This window comes from Mustelus asterias, chromosome 25 (assembly GCF_964213995.1).
Source record: "Mustelus asterias chromosome 25, sMusAst1.hap1.1, whole genome shotgun sequence".
Classification (NCBI taxonomy): domain Eukaryota; kingdom Metazoa; phylum Chordata; class Chondrichthyes; order Carcharhiniformes; family Triakidae; genus Mustelus; species Mustelus asterias.
In genome coordinates, this window is record NC_135825.1 from 38,881,897 (window position 1) to 38,907,487 (window position 25,591).

General features: G+C 44.7%; 1 protein-coding gene across 1 annotated transcript in view; it reads left to right on the forward strand.

Annotated features, from left to right (window-relative positions):
- Window positions 1–25,591, forward strand: part of LOC144511898 (synaptotagmin-B-like) — an 832,296-nt gene that overhangs the window by 708,796 nt on the left and 97,909 nt on the right. The window contains exons 6-8 of the mRNA XM_078242331.1: window positions 3,603–3,770; window positions 19,219–19,386; window positions 20,064–20,181. Coding sequence (XP_078098457.1) covers window positions 3,603–3,770; window positions 19,219–19,386; window positions 20,064–20,181 — 454 coding nt within the window. The remainder of the gene's footprint in view (window positions 1–3,602; window positions 3,771–19,218; window positions 19,387–20,063; window positions 20,182–25,591) is intronic.

Sequence of the window (25,591 nt, forward strand, 5' to 3'; positions counted from 1 at the left end):
AAAGGCTCTGCAATCTCATCCCTTGTCTCCCAAAGAATCCTAGGATACATTTCATCAGGCCCAGGGGACTTATCAACCTTCAGTTTATTCAAAACTGCTACTGCATCCTCCCTCCGAACATCAATTAGCCTGTAACACCTTCTCTTCCTCAAAAACATGGCCCCTCTCCTTGGTAAACACTGAAGAAAAGTATTCATTCATCACCTCTCCTATCTCTACTGACTCCATATACAAGTTCCCACTACTGTCCTTGACTGGCCCTAACCTCACCCTGGTCATTCTTTTATTCCTCACATAAGAGTAAAATGCCTTGGGGTTTTCCTTGATCCGACCCACCAAGGACTTCTCATACCCCCTCCTAGCTCTCCTAAGCCCTTTTTCAGCTCATTCCTTGCTAACTTGGCCGTAAGTCAATCGAGCCATCTGAACCTTGTTTCCTCATCCCTACATAAGCTTCCTTTTCCTTTTTACAAGACATTCCACCTCTTTTGTGAACCATGGTTCCCTCACTCGGCCATTTCCTCCCTGCCTGACAATTATTAAGGGTTAACTCTTGAAAGCCAGGTAGTTTGAGGAGGACACAATTGCTTAATTCTTCAGGGAGAGGCAAAGCTAATAGGCACCCTCCTTCCTCAGGGTACATCATTCAGAGATCTTTGCCAGAATTTTACCGCCCTGCTCAACACAGGAATCTGAGCGGGCGAGGGGCGGACAAAGGGAAGGTCCGTTGACCTTGGGTGGGATTTTATGGTTTCCGAATGAGCGAGGCCCTCATTGTGGTCATGCCTCTATACTTAAGACTCCTGGACAGCTACTCAAGAATTTGATCAATGATGTGATCAGGTTCATGCCCAGGAAGATCACGATGGGAATTTCGTTGGTACGACTTCCTTTTTTGCTCTCTCACAAGATTTTTGGCCATAACATAATGTGGCTGCTAAATTCAACCCCAGATGACAGGTGACATGTGGCAGCTATCTGAAATCAGTGTCTGGTCTTGCTGACTGCTTCACAGGTAAGTGGCTGATTGGCACTTAATTCGGTAAGCCTTCCCGAAAGTAGGCTCGCTCGCTCTCCACTCAATGAGTGCTATATAAATGCACATTGTTATTGGAGGAATAATATATTTGGGAAGGATTCGTCTCGAGGTGCAGCTTCATGTGCTCCATCAATGCCATTGAAATAAGTAGGGTCTGAGGACATCCACTTGAAACCATAAAATATAGAATCATTGAATCCCTACAGTGCAGAAGGAGGTCATTCGGCCCATCAAGCCTGCACCGACAACAATCCCACCCAGACCCTATCCCCATAACCATACATAGAACATAGAACATAGAAAGCCACAGCACAAACAGGCCCTTCGGCCCACAAGTTGCGCCGATCACATCCCCACCTCTAGGCCTATCTATAGCCCTCAATCCCATTAAATCCCATGTACTCATCCAGAAGTCTCTTAAAAGACCCCAACGAGTTTGCCTCCACCACCACTGACGTCAGCCGATTCCACTCACCCACCACCCTCTGAGTGAAAAACTTACCCCTGACATCTCCTCTGTACCTACCCCCCAGCACCTTAAACCTGTGTCCTCTCGTAGCAACCATTTCAGCCCTTGGAAATAGCCTCTGAGAGTCTACCCTATCCAGACCTCTCAACATCTTGTAAACCTCTATCAGGTCACCTCTCATCCTTCGTCTCTCCAGGGAGAAGAGACCAAGCTCCCTCAACCTATCCTCATAAGGCATGCCCCCCAATCCAGGCAACATCCTTGTAAATCTCCTCTGCACCCTTTCAATGGCTTCATACATATTTACCCTGCTAATCTCCCTGGCACTGAGGGGCAATTTAGTATGGGCCAATCCGCCTAACCCGCACATCTTTGGATTGAGAGAGGAAACTGGAACACCCGGAGGAAAATCATGTCGTCACGGGGGCGGGACTTTCCGGCCACACTCGCCCCAAAAATCCAGCCTGAGGTCAACAGACCTTTGCATGGTACGTGTCCCGCCTGCTACGATTCCTGCGGCAGATAGGGCTGGAAAATTCCCCTCAGGGAGAACGTGCAGACTCCACACAGTCACTCGAGGTCAGAGTTGAACCCGGGTCCCTGGTGCTGTGAGGCTGCAGTGCTAACCATTGTTATACGTAATCAGAAACAAATTTAGTTTTATTTTATCCAAATTAAATGATGATTCGATGCTATAATTTCATTTTTGAGACAGCCCCAGTGGTCTGCTTGTAGTCTCAGCTAAGCAACAATGAATCCTGTTTTACGATTACTTTAAAAAGAAAACAATGGCTCATGAAGACTCTCTAAGGATTCATACTGTGCAGAAATCAATAGCTTCACTGCATCCTAGCTCCTTTAGCTGATGTTAGTGGAGTTTACCCATGTGTATGCATGAAATGTCATTCTGCTGACAATGATAAAGGAACCGCTTCTGAAACATGGGTGTGGAGTGAATAAAATGTTTAAGTAAGTAACATTGAAAGTATTCCTTGTGAAAATAGCTGTCTTTCGTCTTTTATAGCACTGTGAAAGGATTGTTATGTTACAGATCTTGAGAACAAAGAACATGACTTTGGCAAGGTTACTTTTCTGCTTTTAAAAAAAATAAGATGTGAGGTTATCTGCTGCCTTGGACACGTTTTTCACACTCTGTCTGCAGGTGCTTGCTTCAAATGTGTCTGTACCAGAGAAGGTACTGTCAGGGAACAGCCATGTAACAACACCACATTCTCACTTCATTGGAGAGCAAATGACTGCTTCAGTTCACTGTACTACGTAGCTTCTTAAATCTAACAGTTTAACCACCCTCATTGCAGCTTTCCAAAGTCAGTTCAGGCTTAAGAATGTCCACCACTTTTGTTGTGGCATCCCAAGCCAAGTCTTCCCTCCCTGCAGCCTTCAAGGGGCATGAGGATGGACATCCTCCAATTATTGATGAATAGTTGGAAAGCAGGAAATTACCTTTCAGTAATGGATCTTCTGCAAGAAAAGGGGAACTAAAAGCATGCTATCCATTTCTAGGATGGTGTCCAGTATGACTTAGTGTGGTGTATTTCCTGAATGTTTAATTTGCATTTTAGAGTCCTCCAATCTATTAATATGACACAGAAGACTTTTCCAAGGACAGTGTGAGCTAATGGGCGTACTCCTGTGGATATTCTTCTGTGGATAATAGTGTAAAGACCTTCACAGTCATACACCGATAATCAAGGTACAATCTGGATAGTTATACTGGCATGGAGCCCATGAATGCCCTTGGGCATTGCCCTTGCTAACAGCTTGCAAGGTCAGCAGATGTTTAATTTTCAAATTGTCAACAGGCGCAAGTGGCACTGAGGGAGGGTCAGGTGCTTTATGAGGGGGAATATTGAGTTATTTGGTAAAAATATAACTGCTTCTTCCTTTTGGACAGTGGCCCATTGCCTTGCAGTGTTTCTGATTAGGCATGCTAGAAAGTGTGGTAAACAGTGGAACTCATGCCAAATGGATCACTGCCTATGTGGGTTCCACTGGGCTCCCACTCTTCATTAAGGAAATGTGGTTGGCATGACACAGCTCCAGATCTTTAACCATTCTCCATATCTTTTGCAGCTAACAGTGGGAATTCTTCAGGCAGCTGAACTGCCTGCACTGGACATGGGTGGCACGTCTGACCCTTATGTTAAAGTGTTCCTGCTTCCAGACAAGAAGAAGAAATATGAGACAAAGGTTCAGAAAAAGACTCTGAACCCTTCCTTCAATGAACACTTTACATTCAAGGTAACATGGCAAGCGGTAAATTTAAACTTCAGTTTGTTTCAGTTGGAGGCATTGTTGTTAGTGTTCATTGTTTTTCTTTAGTATTTTTTAGAGGCAAAAGAGTTGGGGGAGTGGCACTGTTGATCAGGGATAGTGTCACGGCTGTAGAAAAGATGGACGCCACAGAGGGATTGTCTACGGAATCTCTGTGGGTGGAGGTTCGCAACAGGAAGGGGTCAATAACTTTACTGGGTGTTTTCTATAGGCCGCCCAATAATAGCAGGGATGTGGAGGAGCAGATTGGGAAGCAGATCCTGGAGAGATGTGATAATAACAGAGTGGTCGTGATGGGAGATTTTAATTTCCCAAATATCGATTGGAATATCCCTAGGGTAAGGGGTTTAGATGGGGAGGAGTTTGTTAGGTGTGTTCAGGAGGGCTTCCTGACACAGTATGTGGATAAGCCTACAAGAGGAGAGGCTGTACTTGATTTGGTATTAGGGAATGAACCTGGGCAGGTGTCAGATCTCTCAGTGGGAGAGCATTTTGGGGATAGTGATCATGACTCTATCTCCTTTACATTAGCATTGGAGAGAGATAGGATCAGTCAAGCTAGGAAAGTGTTTATTTGGAGTAAGGGCAATTATGAGGCTATTAGGCAAGAAATTAGAGGCATAAATTGGAAGGAGGTTTTCTCAGGGAAATGTACAGAAGAAATGTGGCAAATTTTCAAGGAAAATTTGTCTGGAGCTCTACACAGCAACGTTCCAATGAGACAGGGGAGTTATGGTAGGTTACAGGAACCATGGTGCATGAAAGGTGTAACGAATTTAGTCAAGAAGAAAAGAAAAGCCTACAAAGGTTTCAGGGAGCTAGGTAATGTTAGAAATCTAGAAGAGTATACGACTAGTAGGAAGGAACTTAAGAGGGAAATTAGAAGAGCAAGAAGGGGTCATGAGAAAGCCTTGGCAGACAGGATAAAGGAAAACCCCCAAGGCATTCTACAAGTATGTTCAGAACAAGAAGATAAGATGTCAAGGAGTAGGACCTATCAAATATGACGGTGGGAAAGTCTGTATAGAAACGGTAGAAATAGCAGAGGTACTCAATGAATACTTTACTTCAGTATTCACAGTGGAAAGGGATCTTGGTAGTTGCAGTGCAGACTTGCAGTGGACTGAGAAGATTGAGCATGAGGACATTAGGAAAGAGGATGTGTTGGAGCTTTTGAAAAGCATCAAGTTAGATAAATCGCCGGGACAGGATGAGATGTACCCCAGGTTACTGTGGGAGGCGAGGGAAGAGATTGCTGAGCCTCTGGCGATGATCTTTGCGTCATCAATGGAGACGGGAGAGGTTCCGGAGGATTGGAGAATTGTGGATGTGGTTCCGTTATTCAAGAAAGGGAGAAGAGATAGCCCGGGAAATTATAGACCAGTGAGTCTAACCTCAGTGGTCGGTAAGTTGATGGAGAAGATCCTGAGAGGCAGGATTTATGAACATCTGGAGAGGAATAGTATGATCAGAAATAGCCAGCATGGCTTTGTCCAAGGCAGATCATGCCGTACAAGCGTAATTGAATTTTTTGAAGATGTAACTGGACACAGAGACGAGGGAAGAGCAGTAGATGTAGTTTATATGGATTTCAGCAAGGCATTTGATAAGGTGCCCCATGCAAGGCTTATTGAGAAAGTGAAGGAGCATGGGATACAAGGGGACATTGCCTTGTGGATTCAGAACTGGCTTGCTCACAGAAGGCAAAGAGTGGTTGTAGATGGGTCTTTTTCAGCATGGAGGTCGGACACCAGTGGAGTGCCCCAGGGATCTGTTCTGGGACCCTTGCTCTTTGTGATTTTTATAAATGACCTGGATGAGGAAGTGGAAGGATGGGTTGGCAAGTTTGCTGATGACACAAAGGTTGGTGGTGTTGTGGATAGTGTAGAGGGATGTCAGCAGTTGCAACAAGACATAGATAAGATGCAAGCCTGGGCGGAGAAGTGGCAGATGGACTTCAACCCAGATAAGTGTGTGGTGGTTCATTTTGGCAGGTCGAATCGGATGAAAGAATATATTAAGGGTAAGACGCTTGGCAGTGTGGAAGATCAGAAGGATCTTGGGGTCATGGTTCATAGGACGCCCAAAGCAGCATCGCAGGTAGAGGCTGTGGTTAAGAAGGCGTATGGAATACTGGCCTTCATCAATAGAGGAATTGAGTTTAGAAATCAGGTGATAATGCTGCAGCTGTATAAGACCCTGGTCAGTCCCCAGTACTGTGCCCAGTTCTGGTCGCCTCATTACAGAAAGGATGTGGAAGCCATAGAAAGGGTGCAGAGGAGATTTACAAGGATGTTGCCTGGATTAGGTGGCATGCCTTCTGAGGATAGGTTGAGAGAGCTAGGTCTTTTCTCCTTGGAGAAGCGAAGGATGAGAGGTGACCTGATAGAGGTGTATAAGATGTTGAGAGGTATTGATAGAGTGGATTCTCAGAGGCTTTTACCCAGGGCTGAAATGGTTGCCACAAGAGGTCACAGGTTTAGGGTGCTGGGGAGTAGATACAGAGGAGATGTGAGGGGTAAGTTTTTCACTCAAAGGGTGGTGGGTGTATGAAACCGGCTGCCGGTAGTGGTGGTGGAGGCGGATTCGATAGGGTCTTTTAAGAGACTTTTGGATAAGTTCATGGAAGTTAGTAAGATAGAGGGTTATAGGTAAGCCTAGTAGGTACGGACATGTTCGGCACAACTTGTGGGCCGAAGGGCCTGTTTGTGCTGTAGCTTCTCTATGTTCTATATTCTATTTATTACTGTGCAGTTACATCCATCAGAAAATGCCCATTAAATGGAATTTTATGCTGTCCTGAAAATATTTTCATTCTAGCTCGCTAATTTTCAATTAACCCTTTATACTCCCCCAAAAGCATCACTTGTGGAATTCTGTTGAATATCTTCCCAAAATCCAAGTAAACAACATTTATTTTATTTAATAACTCTTGACTATTTATTTAATCATGAATTCGAGTGAATTCAAGAGGCTTTACTTACTATCAGCTCTAACTCCACACTGAGCACTCCTCATCAATGATCCCTCAAAATGTTTTTCCTAGTGTGCAGCCCACTAATTTCAATGCATAATAACATTAAACTTGAACTTTGTACCGACTGCTGTATCTTAAATGCGATAGCAGGGATCTATTTCTGAGGCTGTATAAGGCTCTGGTCAGGCCCCATTTGGAGTATTATGAGCAGTTTTGGGCCCCGCATCTAAGGAAGGATGTGCTGGCCTTGGAAAGGATCCAGAGGAGGTTCACAAGAATGATCTCTGGAATGAAGAGCTTGTCGTATGAGGAACGGTTGAGGACTCTGGGTCTGTACTCGTTAGAGTTTAGAAGAATGAGGGGGGATCTTATTGAAACTTACAGGATACTGCGAGCAGGAAAGATGTTTTCGTTAGTAGGAAAAACTAGAACCAGAGGGCACAACCTCAAGCTTACGGGGCAATCCTTTAAAACAGAGATTAGGAGGAATTTCTTCAGCCAGAGAGTGGTGAATCTGTGGAACTCTTTGCCGCAGAAGGCTGTGGAGGCCAGGTCATTGAGTGTCTTTAAGACAGAGATAGGTTCTTAATTAATAAGGGGATCAGGGGTTATGGGGAAAAGGCAGGAGAATGGGAATGAGAAAAATATCAACCATGATTGAATGATGGAGCAGACTCGATGGGCTGAATGGTCTAATTCTGCTCCTATGTCTTATGGTCTAACCTGTGAGCAATCCGCATGGTAACTTCACACTGCTGCACAACTAGTGGGAACATTGCTCCTTATGCTGTCTAGGTGAATATGGAGTGCATTTTACAAAATGCTCTTGAACATTTGCCTCACTGCAAATGTTAGGTTAACTGAGTTAGAATTCTGTAGTTCTTAATTCTTCCCTTTAGGATTACAATCAACAACTTAATCATGCACATTTCAAATTCAAAATAAATTTATAATTTTAATTTAGACTTAGTGATAATATCTCCAACTAATTTATTCAGCATGATAATATAATTACTTTGGGTATTGTTACTTTGGCTAGAGTTTTCCGGCTATTCATGCCGGTGCTGGTCATGCCAACCGCGCACCCCTGTCGCGGGGTTCCCGAGGATTGCATCCAAGGGAAACCCTGTTGACATCGGCAGGATCAGAAGATGTCACCACCGGCCAAAGGCGGGTGTCTCTGCCACCGTGAAACATATAGTGGGTTGTGCAGAAACTCCCAGGGTGGGATTCTCCGGCCGTGCTCGCCCCAAAACCAGAGAATCCTGCCCGAGGTCAATAATCCTTTGCATGGTCAGCCCCCCCCCCCCCAAAATCTTTGTCTCTGTCCCAATAATAACAACTTTCCCCAGCTGCTGTGCTATTACCAATAGTTGTATTAATTAAGCACAGTATGAACTGTCACAAGACACTTTACACAATGATTGTTGTGTCAACACATTTAATGAAATGTATCAATGTATTAATTCATAGAATATGGACATTGCTGGTAAGGCCAGCATTTATTGCACTTTTCTAATTGCCCCTGAGAAGACAGTGTTGAGCCACTTTCTTAAGTACAAGGCCTGCTAGGCCATTTCAGAAATCAGTTAAAAGTTAACCAAATTGCTGTTTGCCTGGAGTCACATATGAACTAGATTGAATAAGAATGACAGAATTTCTTCCCAAAAGGACATTAGTCAACCAGATGAATGATAGTTTCATGGTCATCATTTCTGATACCAGCTTTCTATGCCAGATTACTTGTCTAGAAAGATAACCACTGTGCTATTGGCACCCTAATCTGTTGTATTAGTGGCACCACAGACAAGTTTTGTTCTGAGGAACAAATGAGTTGAAAGTCAACAACTCCACTCCCACCCCCACCCCAGCCCCCTCAACCCCAGTTGGGCAATCTACCCAAGCCTGGTCAGAAGTTCAAGCCAAGACTACTCAAGTTTCTACTCACCGATGTTTACAATTGCTGTCATGAGTATGGACTACAAATTTATGTTGAACTTGTTCCTGTATTTTCCTGTATTCCAATTGCGATGCAACCACTCCAGCCAAGTCAAGAAAGCCAATGTGATAGATTTGCTTATTCTTTGCTTTAAAGTCAGCTTTTGGGAAATGTACAAGAATGGGCCAATGTAAGCCAATTCTACTTGCTGCAATGATACACATGGAGTCAAGGGAGCAGTTTAGTCCAAATGCTCAACTTCATTTATTAGAGTCAATGATTCTTATGTAAATCTGACAGAGATTTATGCTGAGGGAGTGCTACTGAAAGTATTGTCTTTTGGAAGAAAGACTAAACTGAGGCCTCCCATGCCCTCTGAGGTGAGCACAAAAGATTGAGGCAGAAAAGGAGAGTTCCCCCCCACCCCAACCCCACCTCCCACCCCTCCCCCCACTACTCGCCGCAGCCCTCCCGTGACCCAGCCAATAATTATCTCTCATCTGACATCCCTAAAATTATCTCATTACTAATGGCATGTGTAAATTGGCTCCCATGTTTGCCTGCGTTACAATGATTGCAATTCAGAAGCACTTCTCTGGCTGCAAAGTTCTTTGGGTTTATCCAGTGGCCATGAAAGGTGTTATATAAATGCTAATTATTTCACCTTTGATATGTATGAGATTAAAAAACAGCAATCTATAGACTTCATACACTTGCGGTGGATTTCTTTCAGATTATGTTTTACTTTACGCAAGTGATGGTTCACCTTAAGGAAGATATTCTGAGTATCTCACAACTTCTGTTTTTTTAGTTAATGTGTACATTTGAAAACCCCATTTGAAATGAGTCATTAATATAATAAATAACTAAAATACTACTGCAGCAATGATTATTGGCCGTCTCATGTAATAGATCAATCATTAAAACTAAGAGATCCTGCACTTGGATCTTCAATATAAATCATAGAATTATAGAATCCCTGCAATGCAGAAGGAGGCCATTCGGCCCATGGAGTCCACACCGATTCTCCAACACAGCATCTTACCCTTGCCCTATCTCCATAATCCCACGTATATATTTTGCTAATCTCCCTAACCTATACATCTTGGGACACTAAGGGGCAGTTTTAACATGGCCATTCAACCTAACCTGCATATCTTTGGACTGTGGGAGGAAACCGGAGCACCCAGAGGAAACCCACATGAGAACGTGCAAACTCCATCCTGACTTCAGATCCTTCAGAAATTTGGATCTGTGATTTCATCCACAGTAAATGCCTTTGCAGACCTGTAGCATCTATTGAGATACATTGGTTGAAAAACATTCACTGTCTGATATCAATAGGCTTAGAATTTTTCATTGTGAACTCTGCATCAGGCAGCACAACATTTTCTGAAACAGCAAGTTTTCAGACAGATTGAGTGAAATGTGCTGCCAGGTCAGGAATTTCTACTTACATTAATAAGATTTTAAAAATACATCACTCGAAGTTTCATTGGATCCATGTTCCTGTCAAGTGAAAGGAAAACTACTTGCTATGCAAAAGAAACATTAAATTATTGAAATCCTGTTAGTTGAACATAGGAATTAGGAGCATAAGTAGGTCAGATGGCTCTTTGAACCTTGGTATAATCCCCATGGTAAAACCATAAACCAGAATAACCAAAATTACTGAATGACCCCAAATGTAGAAATTACCAACAAGATTCCACTTTTTGTAGATTTTACTTTAGCGTTAAATCAGAAGTGATGCAAGTTAAGTATGAATTAACAGGCAAATGGGACATCAAAAAAGGTAAACCCCATGTTAATACAACAAGGATATGTCTCACAAAGTCACATCACTCTTCACAGATGATATGTGGCACCATCTGCACTTTCAACTCAGTCTCTAGTATGTAGGAGATCTCAGTTTCCCACTCAATCGATTCAGCCCCCAAGTCATGTACCCCAGCCACCATATAATATCTACAGTCCCTGCAGATGGTCGTCACCCAAACTAGGTTCATGACAATGTTGATGGCACAGATTCCCCAGAGACTCCTTCATCCTATCTCTTCAATAAACCCCATTAAACTGTCTGGTTAGCGCTCACAAAACTTAGAGTAATAAAATTGTCCAATTCTCAGCCCCTGTTCTAACCCTGCCTTTAGCTTTCTGTCCTGTTTAATTGTATTATACAGAGAGAAAGCTCCTTGTAAATGTGCCTTCTCTATGTAATAACCTCATAGCGCCTTATAAAATGCTTTTTGAAAATCCAAATACACTACAAAGATAAGTGGAAAAGTGAATCGTGTGGAGGACGGAGAAGATCTGCAGAGAGATTTGGACAGGCTGAGTGAGTGGGCGAGGATATGGCAAATGGAGTATAACGTTGAGAAATGCGAGGTTATACACTTTGGAGGAAATAATAACAAATGGGATTACTATCTCAATGGAAACAAATTAAAACATGCTACCGTGCAAAGGGACCTGGGGGTCCTTGTGCATGAGACGCAAAAGCCCAGTCTGCAGGTACAACAGGTGATCAAGAAGGCAAATGGGATGTTGGCCTATATTGCGAGGGGGATAGAATATAAAAGCAGGGATGTCTTGATGCACCTGTACAGGGCATTGGTGAGGCCGCAGCTGGAATACTGTGTGCAGTATTGGTCCCCTTATATGAGGAAGGATATATTGGCATTGGAGGGAGTGCAGAGAAGGTTCACCAGGTTGATACCGGAGATGAGGGGTTTGGATTATGAGGAGAGGCTGAGGAGATTGGGTTTGTACTCGTTGGAGTTTAGAAGGATGAGGGGGGATCTTATGGAGACTTATAAGATAATGCGGGGGCTGGATAGGGTGGAGGCGGAGAGATTCTTTCCACTTAGTAAGGAAGTTAAAACTAGAGGACACAGCCTCAAAATAAAGGGGGGTCGGTTTAAGACAGAGTTGAGGAGGAACTTCTTCTCCCAGAGGGTGGTGAATCTCTGGAATTCTCTGCCCACTGAGGTGGTGGAGGCTACCTCGCTGAATATGTTTAAAGCGCGGATGGATGGATTCCTGATCGGTAAGGGAATTAAGGGTTATGGGGATCAGGCGGGTAAGTGGTACTGATCCACGTCAGATCAGCCATGATCTTCTTGAATGGCGGGGCAGGCTCGAGGGGCTAGATGGCCTACTCCTGCTCCTATTTCTTATGTTCTTATGTTCTTATGTACATCCGCTGATTGTTGAGAATCTGAGGTTTTGAACAGTTGTAATTTACTTCCAAAATAAAAGAGAGTTGGGATCTCAAAAATAGTTAGTCATCATTTCTACCTGGATACAAGGCCCATGTAATTCATGTTGCTATGGAAATGGGCTTTGAGAAGAGAATGGTTTACGCTTGAAAACTCTCAGACAAGATTAGTCTGCCAGGATCTGGGAGAGGGAGTGTAACTCTCAGTAGCAAGATGCTATGGTTCACCATACCACAAAGTTGGTGGGAGCTTGCATTTAGATTGAAAAGTCCAAATTCATGGAGATGTTAAAACAAGACTGGAAGATTTGCCTAGCTTGTGCTAGGAAGAATCTCCAGAAAAGAAAGCCTCACTATGAAAGATAATTCAGAGATCAAAAGTTCCCAGACTGAGAAAGGAAAACGACAGAAATAAACCCTTCAAAGTAAATAATCACATTGTGCTAGTCCAGGAGAATTGAATGTCCACTTAAAGGGCAGTTTAAAATATATCTGTGAAATGTATTTTTGGTGTGCTAAAAGGGGAATGGTCTGTTTTGTGGTTTAAAGTATAAATTTCCCACAAAGATGGTGTTTAGCTAATTGTGCATTTAATCTTTTATTACAATAAAAGTCTTAAGATGTGACATCTTGTGTCATCCTTTCACTGGAAGCTCAAATTTATTTTTAAGAGTTATTGATTTTTATGGAGACCATAACATGTTTTGGACATATGCTGAACAATTTAACTCATCTCAACACATTGATATTAGAGTAACAGCCTCCATTTGTGAAGTTGTTCCAAAGCTGCACTCCTCTAATGTCTTGAATCTTGACAGTCAGTCAATGTTGACAGGCTGGTCCAAGACAGGGGTCATGACATCCTAGCACATGCTGTTGATGCCCACATATGCAATTCCTGCGGGCAGGATTTGCGAAATAACACTGAACTTCCAGTGGAAGGATGACATAAGATGTCACATTTTAAGACTTTCACTGTAACAAAAAATTAAAAGCACAATTGACTAAACACTATCTTTGCGGCAATTTATACTTTAAAACCACACAACTAAATATTCCCCTTTTTCTTTTAGCACAACCAAAAACACATTTCACAAATACACTTTATTGAAAAATAAGTATTAGTGCAGGCTAATAACCCTGGCAAAACGTTGACTTCTCCCCAGTCCAGGAATGGTGAGAAAAAAAGAAAAACATATCACTCATATTATTAACTCCACTAAATTTGGCCGACCCAATACAGGTGAGGGACCAAGCCTTTTCCTGGCCTGTCTGGTTCAGACCACACCACACCATGGAGAAACTTTTCATCTTTAAGATTTCTGTGCAGAGCTGCACACACCAGGGGCACATAGTGTGAATTCAGCTCATTTGTGAGGCCGTGATTTTCCGTCCATGAAAATTAATGAGGCAAACACTCAAATTCTTGATATGTTCTCCCAGTGGGGGAAGTTCTGCATTGGTAGCACTAAAAATGAAGATTCACTCCAGTATCTTCTGTCTGGTGCTCTCATGAATTATTCATCTTTCAGACTTCTGAAGGACCACTGCATGAAACTGGCTCCCAGGAATTACATTACGTGGGCTGTGATCGTAATACCTGGCCATAGAATTCACCACATGACACATGCATAATCAGAATATTATATTATATTTTTGAAATAGCAGAGTCAACTTTCCAATGTCAGTAAACAGCTTACATGATATCCCACAGGCCGTCACATCAGATAACATTTGCTCCAATCAAATTTATTTGACGAAAAGCAAAAACATAATTGTTTTCCTGCTGTCAAATGTCTAATCAGGTCCACGGTTTCTTGTGTAACCTGAAAACGTTGTTGCGAGTCACGAGTAGATTTACAAGGAGATGTTGGGAAAACTGTCCACCGTACTTAGTGTTGCAAGATATTTTCAATTAATAAATAGATTGCTTTGTCAAATCTTGTTAGATGCTATGAGCTTCTAACCGTGGCTGAAGGTTCATGACTTTGTTTTGATATTGTAGTCTCAACACACTTCGATATTGTTAAACTGTTGAGATATTAAGCACTGAGATTCACTAATCTAATGAATCAAAACAGAGGCAAGTCGTTCAGAGTGAGATACATTATCAATTATGAAAAGTTTTGAAAATGCCCTGGAAATCACTGTGTACATTTCATCTCTATAAAAATGCTACTCACTTTTAAAAAATGTTTTCTGCTCTAATTCAAACAAAGATTGAATTGAATACGGGCGGCACGGTGGCACATTGGTTAGCATTGCTGCCTCACAGTGCCAGGGACCTGGGTTCAATTCCCAGCTTGGGTCACTGTCTGTGTGGACTTTGCATGCTCTCCCCATGTCTGTGTGCTCCTGGGTGTTCCGGTTTCCTCCCACCCGTTTTCGGGCGCGAAATCGTGGTAAAGTCGGGTGTGAGGCCTTTATCACGATCTGCACCCGCGTCCGCGCAGATCGCCACTTTACCGAGACCCGCGAATGGTGGGGATCCGTTCCACGCCCAAATCGGGCGCAACGACGATTTAAATGCATTTAAATTGAATTAATGAACTGCCCGCCCAACTCTATCAGGATTTCCCCCTTTACCACCGCGTTTACCAATCCGGAACCGCGTTTTTTGGGACCTGCTGAATAAAAGTCTGAGTCGGGTACTCCAGCCTCTAAAGAGCGCATTCAGTGTTTCCAACGGCTCTCTGGCTCAGATCAGTGGTAGGGGTGGGGGTCGAGGCGGGTCAGATCATTCTCTGATTGGAGGGGGTAAGAGGGGAGTGAGGTCAGATCATTGTCTGGTTGGGGGGGGAGGAGGAGGAGGAGGTGGGTCAGATGTATCTCTGGTGGGGGGGGCAATCGTTGTTTGGTGGTGGGGGGAGGGCTGATCGTTGGCTGGTGGTGGGGGGGGAGGAGGCGGGTCAGATGTTGTTCTGGAGGGGAGGGGGAGTGAGGCCAGACCATTCTCTTGGGGGGGGGGGGAGTGAGGCCAGATCGTTGTCTTGGGGGGAGGGGGGCATGAGGGAGGCGGGTAAGATGTATCTAGGGGGGGGGGCAGATGGATCTCTGGTGGGGAGGCAGATGGATCTCTGATGGGGGGGCAGATGGATCTCTGATGGGGGGGGCAGATGGATCTCTGGTGGGGGGCAGGGGGGTCCGCTGCCACTCTGCTGGCGATTGGTGGGGGAGAATGGGGGCAGGGGTGGCGATCGGTCTGGCTAGAACATAGAACAGTACAGCACGGAACAGGTCCTTCGGCCCACGATGTTGTGCCGAGCTTTATCTGGAACCAAGATCAAGCTATCCCACTCCCTATCATCCTGGTGTGCTCCATGTGCCTATCCAATAACTGCTTAAATGTTCCTAAAGTGTCTGACTCCACTATCACTGCAGGCAGTCCATTCCACACCCCAACCACTCTCTGCGTAAAGAACCTACCTCTGATATCCTTCCTATATCTCCCACCATGAACCCTATAGTTCTGCCCCCTTGGAATAGCTCCATCCACCCGAGGAAATAGTCTTTGAACGTTCACTCGATCTATCCCCTTCATCATTTTATAAACCTCTATTAAGTCTCCCCTCAACCTCCTCCGCTCCAGAGAGAACAGCCCCAGCTCCCTAAACCTTTCCTCATAAGACCTACCCTCCAAACCAGGCAGCATCCTGGTAAATCTCCTCTGCACTCTTTCCAGCGCTTCCACATCCTTCTTATAGTGAGGTGACCAGAATTGCACACAATATTTCAAATGTGGTCTCACCAAGGTCCTGTACAGTTGCAGCATAACCCCACGGCTCTTAAACTCAAACCCTCTGTTAATAAAAGCTAACACCCTATAGGCCTTCTTCACAGCTCTATCCACTTGTGTGGCAACCTTTAGAGATCTGTGGATATGGACCCCAAGATCTCTCTGTTCCTCCACAGTCTTCAGAACCCTACCTTTGACCCTGTAATCCACATTTAAATTAGTCCTACCAAAATGAATCACCTCACATTTATCAGGGTTAAACTCCATTTGCCATTTTTCAGCCCAGCTTTGCATCCTATCTATGTCTCTTTGCAGCCGACAACAGCCCTCCACCTCATCCACTACTCCACCAATCTTGGTGTCATCAGCAAATTTACTGATCCACCCTTCAGCCCCCTCCTCTAAGTCATTAATAAAAATCACAAAGAGCAGAGGACCAAGCACTGATCCCTGTGGCATTCCGCTAGCAACCTGCCTCCAGTCCGAAAATTTTCCATCCACCACCACCCTCTGTCTTCGATCAGATATCCAGTTACCTATCCAATCGGCTAACTTTCCCTCTATCCCACACCTCCTTACTTTCATCATAAGCCGACCATGGGGGACCTTATCAAACGCCTTATTAAAATCCATGTATATGACATCAACTGCCCTACCTTCAGTGATGTGTGTGTGTGTCCCTTATCCATCCCCCCCACTACCCACACACATCATTGCCCCCCTTATCCACCCACCCACTACCCAGACCGATTGCCACCCCTGTCCCCCCCCCCCCGCCCCCCCCCCCTCCTCCCACCCCCGAGATACGCCCTCGCTCCTGCTTTTCGCTCCCGGGCCGCTTTCTGCAGCTCGGGAGCGATCTGACACGGGCGCGCTTTTTCCAATTTTTTTCTAACTGCACATGCGCGGTTCAGAGCTCCAATCGTTCCGGCCGCGCTAAGCCCCGCCCACAGCGCAAATGGGATTGGAGATGGCTGAGAGCGTATGGGGGCGCCTGAAAGCAGATTTCTAAGTAGGATTTCTAAGATGTATCTCGGGGGGGGGGGGGGGGGGGCAGGTGGATCAAGGGTAAGTCCATGTCTGGCATGTGGGAATCTTTTAAGGAACAATTGATAAGGCTGCAGGATAGGCATGTGCCTGTAAAAAGGAAAGATAGGGAAGGTAGGATTCGAGAGCCGTGGATAACCAGGGAAATTGAGGATCTGATTAAAATGAAAAGGGAGGCGTACGTTAAGTCCAGGCAACTGAAAACAGATGGAGCTCTGGAGGAATACAGAGAGAGTAGGAAAGAACTCAAACGGGGAGTTAGAAGGGCAAAAAGAGGTCACGAGATGTTCTTGGCAGGCAGGATTAAGGAGAATCCTAAGGCATTCTATTCATACATTAGGAACAAAAGAGTTGTCAGGGAGAAAATCGGACCTCTCAGGGACAAAGGAGGGGAATTATGCTGAGAACCCAAGGGAATAGGGGAGATCCTAAATGAATACTTTGTATCGGTATTCACAAAGGAGAGGGACTTGTTGGCTGGGAGTATCTCAGAGGGAAGTATTGACCCGTTAGAGAGAATCTCCATTACAAGGGAGGAAGTGTTAGGTTTGTTAGGGAACATTAAAACTGACAAAGCTCCAGAGCCTGATGGCATCTATCCTAGACTGCTCAGGGAGACGAGAGATGAAATTGCTGGGCCTCTGATGGAAATCTTTGTCGCTTCTTTGGACACAGGTGAGGTCCCTGAGGATTGGAGGATAGCGAATGTGGTCCCGTTGTTTAAGAAGGGTAGCAGGGATAACCCGGGAAATTATAGGCCGGTGAGCTTGATGTCCATGGTAGGGAAGTTGTTGAGGAGGATTCTTAGAGACAGGATGTATGTGCATTTAGAACAGAACAATCTCATTAGTGACAGATAGCATGGTTTTGTAAGGGGGAGGTCATGCCTTACAAATTTGGTGGAGTTTTTTGAGGAAGTGACAAAAACGGTTGACGAAGGAAGGGCCGTGGATGTCATCTATATGGATTTCAGTAAGGCATTTGACAAAGTCCCACATGGCAGGTTGGTTAAGAAGGTTAAGGCTCATGGGATACAAGGAGAGGTGGCTAGATGGGTAGAGAACTGGCTTGGCCACAGGAGACAGAGGGTAGCAGTCGAAGGGTCTTTTTCCGGCTGGAGGTCTGTGACCAGTGGTGTTCCGCAGGGCTCTGTACTGGGATCTCTGCTATTTGTGCTATATTTAAATGATTTGGAAGGTGTAACTGGTGTTATCAGCAAGTTTGTGGATGACACGAAGATGGCTGGACTTGTGGATAGCGATGAGCATTGTCAGACAATACAGCAGGATATAGATAGGCTGGAAAATTGGGCGGAGAGGTGGCAGATGAAATTTAATCCAGATAAATGCGAAGTGATGCATTTTGGATGAACTAATGTAGGGGGGAGTTATGCAATAAATGGCAGAGCCATCAAGAGTATAGAAACACAGAGGGACCTAGGTGTGCAAGTCCACAAATCCTTGAAGGTGGCAACACAGGTTGAGAAGGTGGTGAAGAAGGCATATGGTATGCTTGCCTTTATAGGACGGGGTATAGAGTATAAAAGCTGGAGTCTGATGATGCAGCTGTATAGAACGCTGGTTAGGCCACTTTTGGAGTACTGCATCCAGTTCTGGTCGCCGCACTACCAGAAGGATGTGGAGGCGTTAGAGAGAGTGCAGAGAAGGTTTACCAGGATGTTGCCTGGTATGGAGGGTCTTAGCTATGAGGAGAGATTGGGTAAACTGGGGTTGTTCTCCCTGGAAAGACAGAGAATGAGGGGAGATCTAATAGAGGTGTACAAGATTATGAAGGGGATAGATAGGGTGAGCAGTGGGAAGCTTTTTTCCAGATCAGAAGTGACGATCTCGAGGGGTCACGGGCTCAAGGTGAGAGGGGCGAAGTATAACTCAGATATTAGAGGGATGTGTTTTACACAGAGGGTGCTGGGGGCCTGGAATGCGCTGCCAAGTAGGGTGGTGGAGGCAGACATGCTGACATCGTTTAAGACTTACCTGGAGAGTCACATGAGCAGCCTGGGAATGGAGGGATACAAACGATTGGTCTAGTTGGACCAAGGAGTGGCACAGGCTTGGAGGGCCGAAGGGCCTGTTTCTTGTGCTGTACTGTTCTTTGTTCTTTGGATCTGTACTACGCCCAGATACGGCACTTAGAATGAAAATGGTAAAATCGGGCCCACAGTCCGAAAGATATTCTGGTTAGGTGCATTGACCCGAACAGGCGCCAGAGTGTGGCGACTGGGGAAATTTCACAGTAACCTCATTAATGTAAGCCTTACTTGTGACTAATAAATAAGCTTTAACTTTAAGACTTACCTGAGAATTGATATCATTAACCATAGTTCAGTAATTACTGGATTCCTCCACCCAGCAAGGAAATTAGTTGCAGCTATAACAGCGCGATGAGCCTGTGTAGAGAAATCAGAGAAGCTAACATCACAGGAGATCCACGGATTTATGTCATTTCATTTTGCCTTTATCTGATTTCTCTATGCAGGTTCCTTATCAAGAGTTGGGAGGGAAGACCCTGGTGATGGCAGTTTATGACTTTGACCGATTTTCCAAACATGACTGCATCGGTCAAGTCATGGTGCTAATGACCAAAGTGGACCTTGGTCAACAACTTGAAGAGTGGCGAGATCTTGAGAGTGCTGAGAAAGAAGAGGTAGGTTTTCGCTGGAATTCTACCGCCCCGGGAATTGGAGCGGACGAGGGGAAGGTCTGTTGATCTCGGGTGGGATTTTACGGTTTCGGGATGAGCGAGACCATTAAACCCCACCCTTTGTGTCTTGAAGCAGTCTCTGAAGTTCATGCGGTGACACACTGTAGAAGGGAAGTAAAATTAGAGAAGAAAAATTATAATGGGCTGGAAGATGCTGTTATAATGACACCAAAGCTGCCAGTGCCTGTTGTATAAAACTGATCGCAACTTCTGCATTAGCACACGTGCAGTTCAAAGTGGAAATCTGCAAGTTTCTGAAAGTTTGTCTGCTTCCCCACAGAGGCAATCAGCACAACCAATGATTTGACATGAATTTCAACTATTTACACTGTAAAAGCCATTGAAAATGTTAACCTTTTTAGAATGCGATGTAATGCAAGGTTTTAATGGCATACAAAGTCCCAATTACTGCTACAGCTACCAAAAAATCAAGTCAACAATCTCTGCAATCACGTCAGTTTTGTAATAGCAGTATCGGAACTATCTTTAGATTGTGATATGGAATCAAATCTCCCTCTTCTGCTGCTCTGCTCCGTCAGTAAGCTGATTTTCTGCATTATAATGTACAAAGATTGTGACACTTCTGTAACCATCCAAATTTCTCTGATATTTTCCTATAGCCAGAGAAACTTGGAGACATTTGCACCTCCTTGCGTTACGTTCCAACTGCTGGCAAACTCACTGTCTGCATCCTAGAAGCCAAGAACCTGAAGAAAATGGATGTGGGCGGGCTCTCAGGTAAGTAAGACAACTGCCCAGAGTACACAGACGCGATGTAATATAGCTCCAGCTTTCCATGAAGGAAAAATTGACTGTGCTTCTCAATTAGCAGATCCCTCAAGAACCCTTGAGTTTTTTTTAATCCTTGATTTGATTTGTTATTGTCAGATGTATTGGTATATGGTGAAAAGTATTGTTTCTTGCGTGCTATGCAGACAAAACTTACCATTCATAGAGTACATAGGGGAGAAGGAAAAGAGAGGATGCAGAATATAGTGTAACAGGGTGCAGAGAAAAGTCAACTTAATATATGAAAGGTCCATTCAATAGTCTGATGGCAGCACAGAAGAATCTGTTCTTGAGTCAATTGGTACCTGACTTCAGACTTTTGTATCTTTTTCCTGATGGAAGAAGATGGAAGAGAGAATGTCCTGGGTGCATGAGGTCCTTGATTATGCGGGCTGCTTTTCCGAGGCAGCGGGAAAGTGTAGACGGAGTCAATGAATGGGAGGTTGTTTTGCGTGATGGACTGGGCTATGTTCACAACCCTTTGTAGTTTTTTGCGGCCTTGGCCAGAGCAGGAACCAGACCAAGCTGTGATACAACCAGAAAGAATCCTATGGTGCATCTGTAAAGGTTGGTGAGAGTCATATCGGATATGCCAAATTTCCTTAGTGCCCTGAGAAAGCAGAGGCATTGGTGGGCTTTCTTAACTATAGTATCGGCATGGAGGGCCCAGGACAGGTTGTTGGTGATCTGGACACCTAGAAACTTGAAGCTCTTGACCATTTCCACTTCATCACTGTTGATGCATGTCCTCCACTACGCTTCCTGAAGTCAATTTTTTTTTTTGAGAAAGTGACCAAGGAGGTGGATGGGGGCAAGGCAGTGGACGTGGTATATATGGATTTTAGTAAGGCGTTTGATAAGGTTCACCATGGTAGGCTTCTGCAGAAAATGCAGATGTATGGGATTGGGGGTGATCTAGGAAATTGGATCAGGAATTGGCTAGCGGATAGGAAACAGAGGGTGGTGGTTGATAGTAAATATTCATCATGGAGTGCGGTTACAAGTGGTGTACCTCAGGGATCTGTTTTGGGGCCACTGCTGTTTGTAATATTTATTAATGATCTGGATGAGGGTATAGTTGGGTGGATTAGCAAATTTGCTGATGACACCAAAGTCGGTGGTGTGGTAGACAGTGAGGAAGGGTGTCGTAGTTTGCAGGAAGACTTAGACAGGTTGCAAAGTTGGGCCGAGAGGTGGCGGATGGAGTTTAATGCGGAGAAGTGTGAGGTAATTCACTTTGGTAGGAATAACAGATGTGTTGAGTATAGGGCTAACGGGAGGACTTTGAATAGTGTGGAGGAGCAGAGGGATCTAGGTGTATGTGTGCATAGATCCCTGAAAGTTGGGAATCAAGTAGATAAGGTTGTTAAGAAGGCATATGGTGTCTTGGCGTTTATTGGTAGGGGGATTGAATTTAGGAGTCGTAGCGTTATGTTGCAACTGTACACAACTCTGGTGCGGCCGCACTTGGAGTACTGTGTGCAGTTCTGGTCCCCACATTACAGGAAGGATGTGGAGGCTTTGGAGAGGGTGCAGAGGAGGTTTACCAGGATGTTGCCTGGTATGGAGGGGAGATCCTATGAGGAGAGGCTGAGGGATTTGGGATTGTTTTCGCTGGAAAGGCGGCGGCTAAGAGGGGATCTTATTGAAACATATAAGATGATTAGAGGTTTAGATAGGGTGGATAGTGATAGCCTTTTTCCTCTGATGGAGAAATCCAGCACGAGGGGGCATGGCTTTAAATTGAGGGGGGGTAGTTATAGAACCGATGTCAGGGGTAGGTTCTTTACCCAGAGGGTGGTGAGGGATTGGAATGCCCTGCCAGCATCAGTAGTAAATGCGCCTAGTTTGGGGGCGTTTAAGAGATCCGTAGATAGGTTCATGGACGAAAAGAAATTGGTTTAGGTTGGAGGGTCACAGTTTTTTTTTTTAACTGGTCGGTGCAACATCGTGGGCCGAAGGGCCTGTTCTGCGCTGTAATGTTCTATGTTCTATGTTCTAATGACCATCTCCTTCGTTTTGCTGATATGCACTTGATCAAAATGTAATACTGGTTACTGGTAAGGAAATGTCAGCAGTCGGCTGTTTAGTTAAGAATTATGTTCTGGTAAAGACTTTGGGCAGAATTTTACACCTCTCCGCTAGCAGGCCGGTGGCGGGAGGAGGAGGCATAAAGCTTCCCCAGATGGCCTCTCACCACCCTGCTGCCTGACCGTCCTGTCCGTAGTTTTATAGGGGACAGGAGAGGCCTTGGCCTGCCCACCATCCGTGCCCCAATTGAGGCCTTTAAGTGGGCAATTAATGACCACTTAAATGCTGTTTCCCACACGGCCTCAATTTTAAGATTGGTGGGAGGAATTCAAGCGGAACCCTGGCAAGCTGCCCTGCTCAGGCCTCGGGGGGTGGGGGTAGTGGGGAGCAGGGCCTCCCTTAAAAGCCTACTTTCTACATCACTGCTCCCTGCCTGCTGCAGGTACTCCCTCACAACCAGCCTGTTCAAGACTCCCAACCCTCTTTCCCCACATCCCCAGATCTCACCTCCCCATCCCACCTGCCCTTACCTGGCCCTGACCTCTGGGACTTAATTAGAATCTGGGGCCTGTTTTTTAATCCCAGACCTGGGCCATTGCTGCTACTGTCACTGCTGGCACTACAGAGATTGTGGCCAATCAGATTGGCACTCAGTTATGTAAGGCCCTGATTCAAGAGTCTCATCTTGTTTTTAAATCCCTCCTTCGGTTTTCCACTCCCCATCCCTGTGATCTCTTCTGTATCTCTGTGCGTTGCTGAGATATCTTCTCTCTTCTAATCCCAGCCTCTCGAACACCATGATTTTAATTACTCAACCATTGGTTCCTTCAACTGCCAAAGCCCTAAGCTCTGTAATTCCCTCTCTAAACCTTTAAACCTCTCTATATCTCTATCTCTCCTCCTTTAAGACCTAAAACCTACCTCTTTGAATAAGTTTTTGGTCATCTGTCCTATTACCTTCTGTGGCTCAGTGTAAAATTCTGCTTCAGAGTGCTCCTGTGAAACGCATTGGGATACTTTCCTCCATTGTAAATGATGTATAAATACAAGTAGCGGCAGTAATAGTTGTTGTTGGTAAAGCCTGATAAAATATAGTTTCCATAGCCAATAATAAGTATTAAAGAGGAGATGAATGTCCAGTTCTGTATTTCCTGCTGTACTCAGGTTTTGGACATAACATTTGTGACAAACAATGCTTTAGAAACATAGACCAGAATTTTACGCTCCCCCCCTCCCCGCAATCCAGTGAGTTCTCCATCCGGGGACCCCTGGTACTTACCTGAATTAAAGTCCTGGGACACTGCAGCCACTGCAGCACTATGCCTGGAGGGGCTGGAGAGATTTGATTGGCTGACAGCTCTCCAAGGTGGGACTTCCTTCCAAGGGTGGATGGAAGTCCCGCCGATGCAATCAGCACTTAACTGAGTGTATGAAATGGCAGCAGGGCTGTCGGGGTTGGCAGGGATGGGTTATGTGCTGATTCTCAGAAAGCCAAGCAATCACCATCCTAAACATTCAGGCTATAAAATATTTATGGCACAAAAGGTGGGCATTCACCAAATTACCTCTGTGCTGGCCAAGGAAAAGAGATACCAGTTAATCCCACTTTCCAGCACTTGGCCCATACCCTGTAAATCACACCATTCCATATCCTCCCTACTAGCACATTGGTCTCAGCCCTGTTGAGATACAGTCCATCTTTCCTGCCTCAAAACCCCAATGCCCCAGAATCAGAAGCCCTCCTAGCTGTTACTATCTCTCCAGCGACACATTGACATGTCCTAATTTAGCACTCTTATACTTGCTAGCATCTTGCATTGGGAGTAATCTAAAAATTACCGGCCTGGAGATTCTACTTCTTAATTTGTAGCCAGCCTCCTGAAACTAGGTCCATAGGAACCAACTACATCATTGAATCCAACATGGAGCATGATCCACTTTCCCCTGCAAAATTTAGTGACATCCTATGCCCTGATACCAGGAGGGTATCACATCATGAGAGACTATTGGAGGTGGTTGCAGAGATGCCTGTCTATGCCCCATGACTATCAAAGTCTTTACGGTCACTGCATTTCTACATGCTGCTGTGTTTCCCTGTTCAGTCATTTCCACCATGGTGCTGGAGATATTCTCTGACTGTATTCTGCAGAGATGTTGTCACCTGTATTCAGCTCTGAAAACCAGTTTGAAACTGGTAATTCTCAGAGGATTCCTGCACTGCCCACACTGTCCTACCCTGCTGGATGACCACCCCCTTGCTATCATCTCTGCAACTGCAGCATAAACAAGTCCTGGAACCAGCACTCCTGAAAATTCTCAGCCTACCCTCTGCCCTGCACTGACTCTAGATGTTCCTCAGAAACCCTGAGCCTGGGTTTAAGTAACTAGAAGCACTTCCTACAAATATTGTGATCCAGGACTTGGGGAAGTGCCCTGGAGCTTCCACATGGTACTGGAATTGCAGGCAATAGGTATGAGCTGTCCCAATAGTTTGCTTAAAGGCCTATTATATTTATGATGTTTATGACATGTATCTGATATAACTTTTTAGTACAGCATTCCCTAACTCATTTAATCATTCATGTATATTAGATTTTTACTTTTTGGAGTTTGGATTCTTTCATGTTTTATACTCAACTTAGTTCATTTTAATTACATAAATATAATTAATTATGCTGATTATTATATATTAACTGTTGCCCTTTGTAGCTTCTCCCCCTCTGCACTGAATTCCCACTCTCAAAATTCTCATTGCCACAACTGTTTGACAAACTAGATCTGATGAAGAGTAAAAGGACACAAAATGATAAGATAAAAGTAAAATACTGCAGATGCTGGAATCTGAAACAAAAACAGAAAATACTGAAATCCATTCACACATTCTGATCACTTAATGGACACTTTTAGCACCTTTTTCAGCTTTCTTCATCCTCATTTACATTCCCTTCGTCTAATTACAGCATCCCCACCGCCCGCCCCCCCCTCTCCCCCCCCCCCCCCCCCCCAATAGTATAAATCATAGAAAAGAAATCATAGAAACCCTACAGTGCAGAAGGAGGCCATTCGGCCCATCGAGTCTGCACCGACCACAATCCTACCCAGACCCTACCCCCACATATTTACCCGCTAATCTATTTTCTTTGCTCTTAGCTCTGACGAAGGGTCATCCAGACTCGAAACGTTGGCTCTATTCTCTCTCCACAGATGCTGGCAGGACCTGCTGAGATTTTCTAGCATCCTCTGTTCTTGTTTCAGGTTCCAGCATCCGCAGTATTTTGCCTATTTCTTTGAGCAGATTGGTTTAGTTCAGTGTATCAATCGAGGTTCT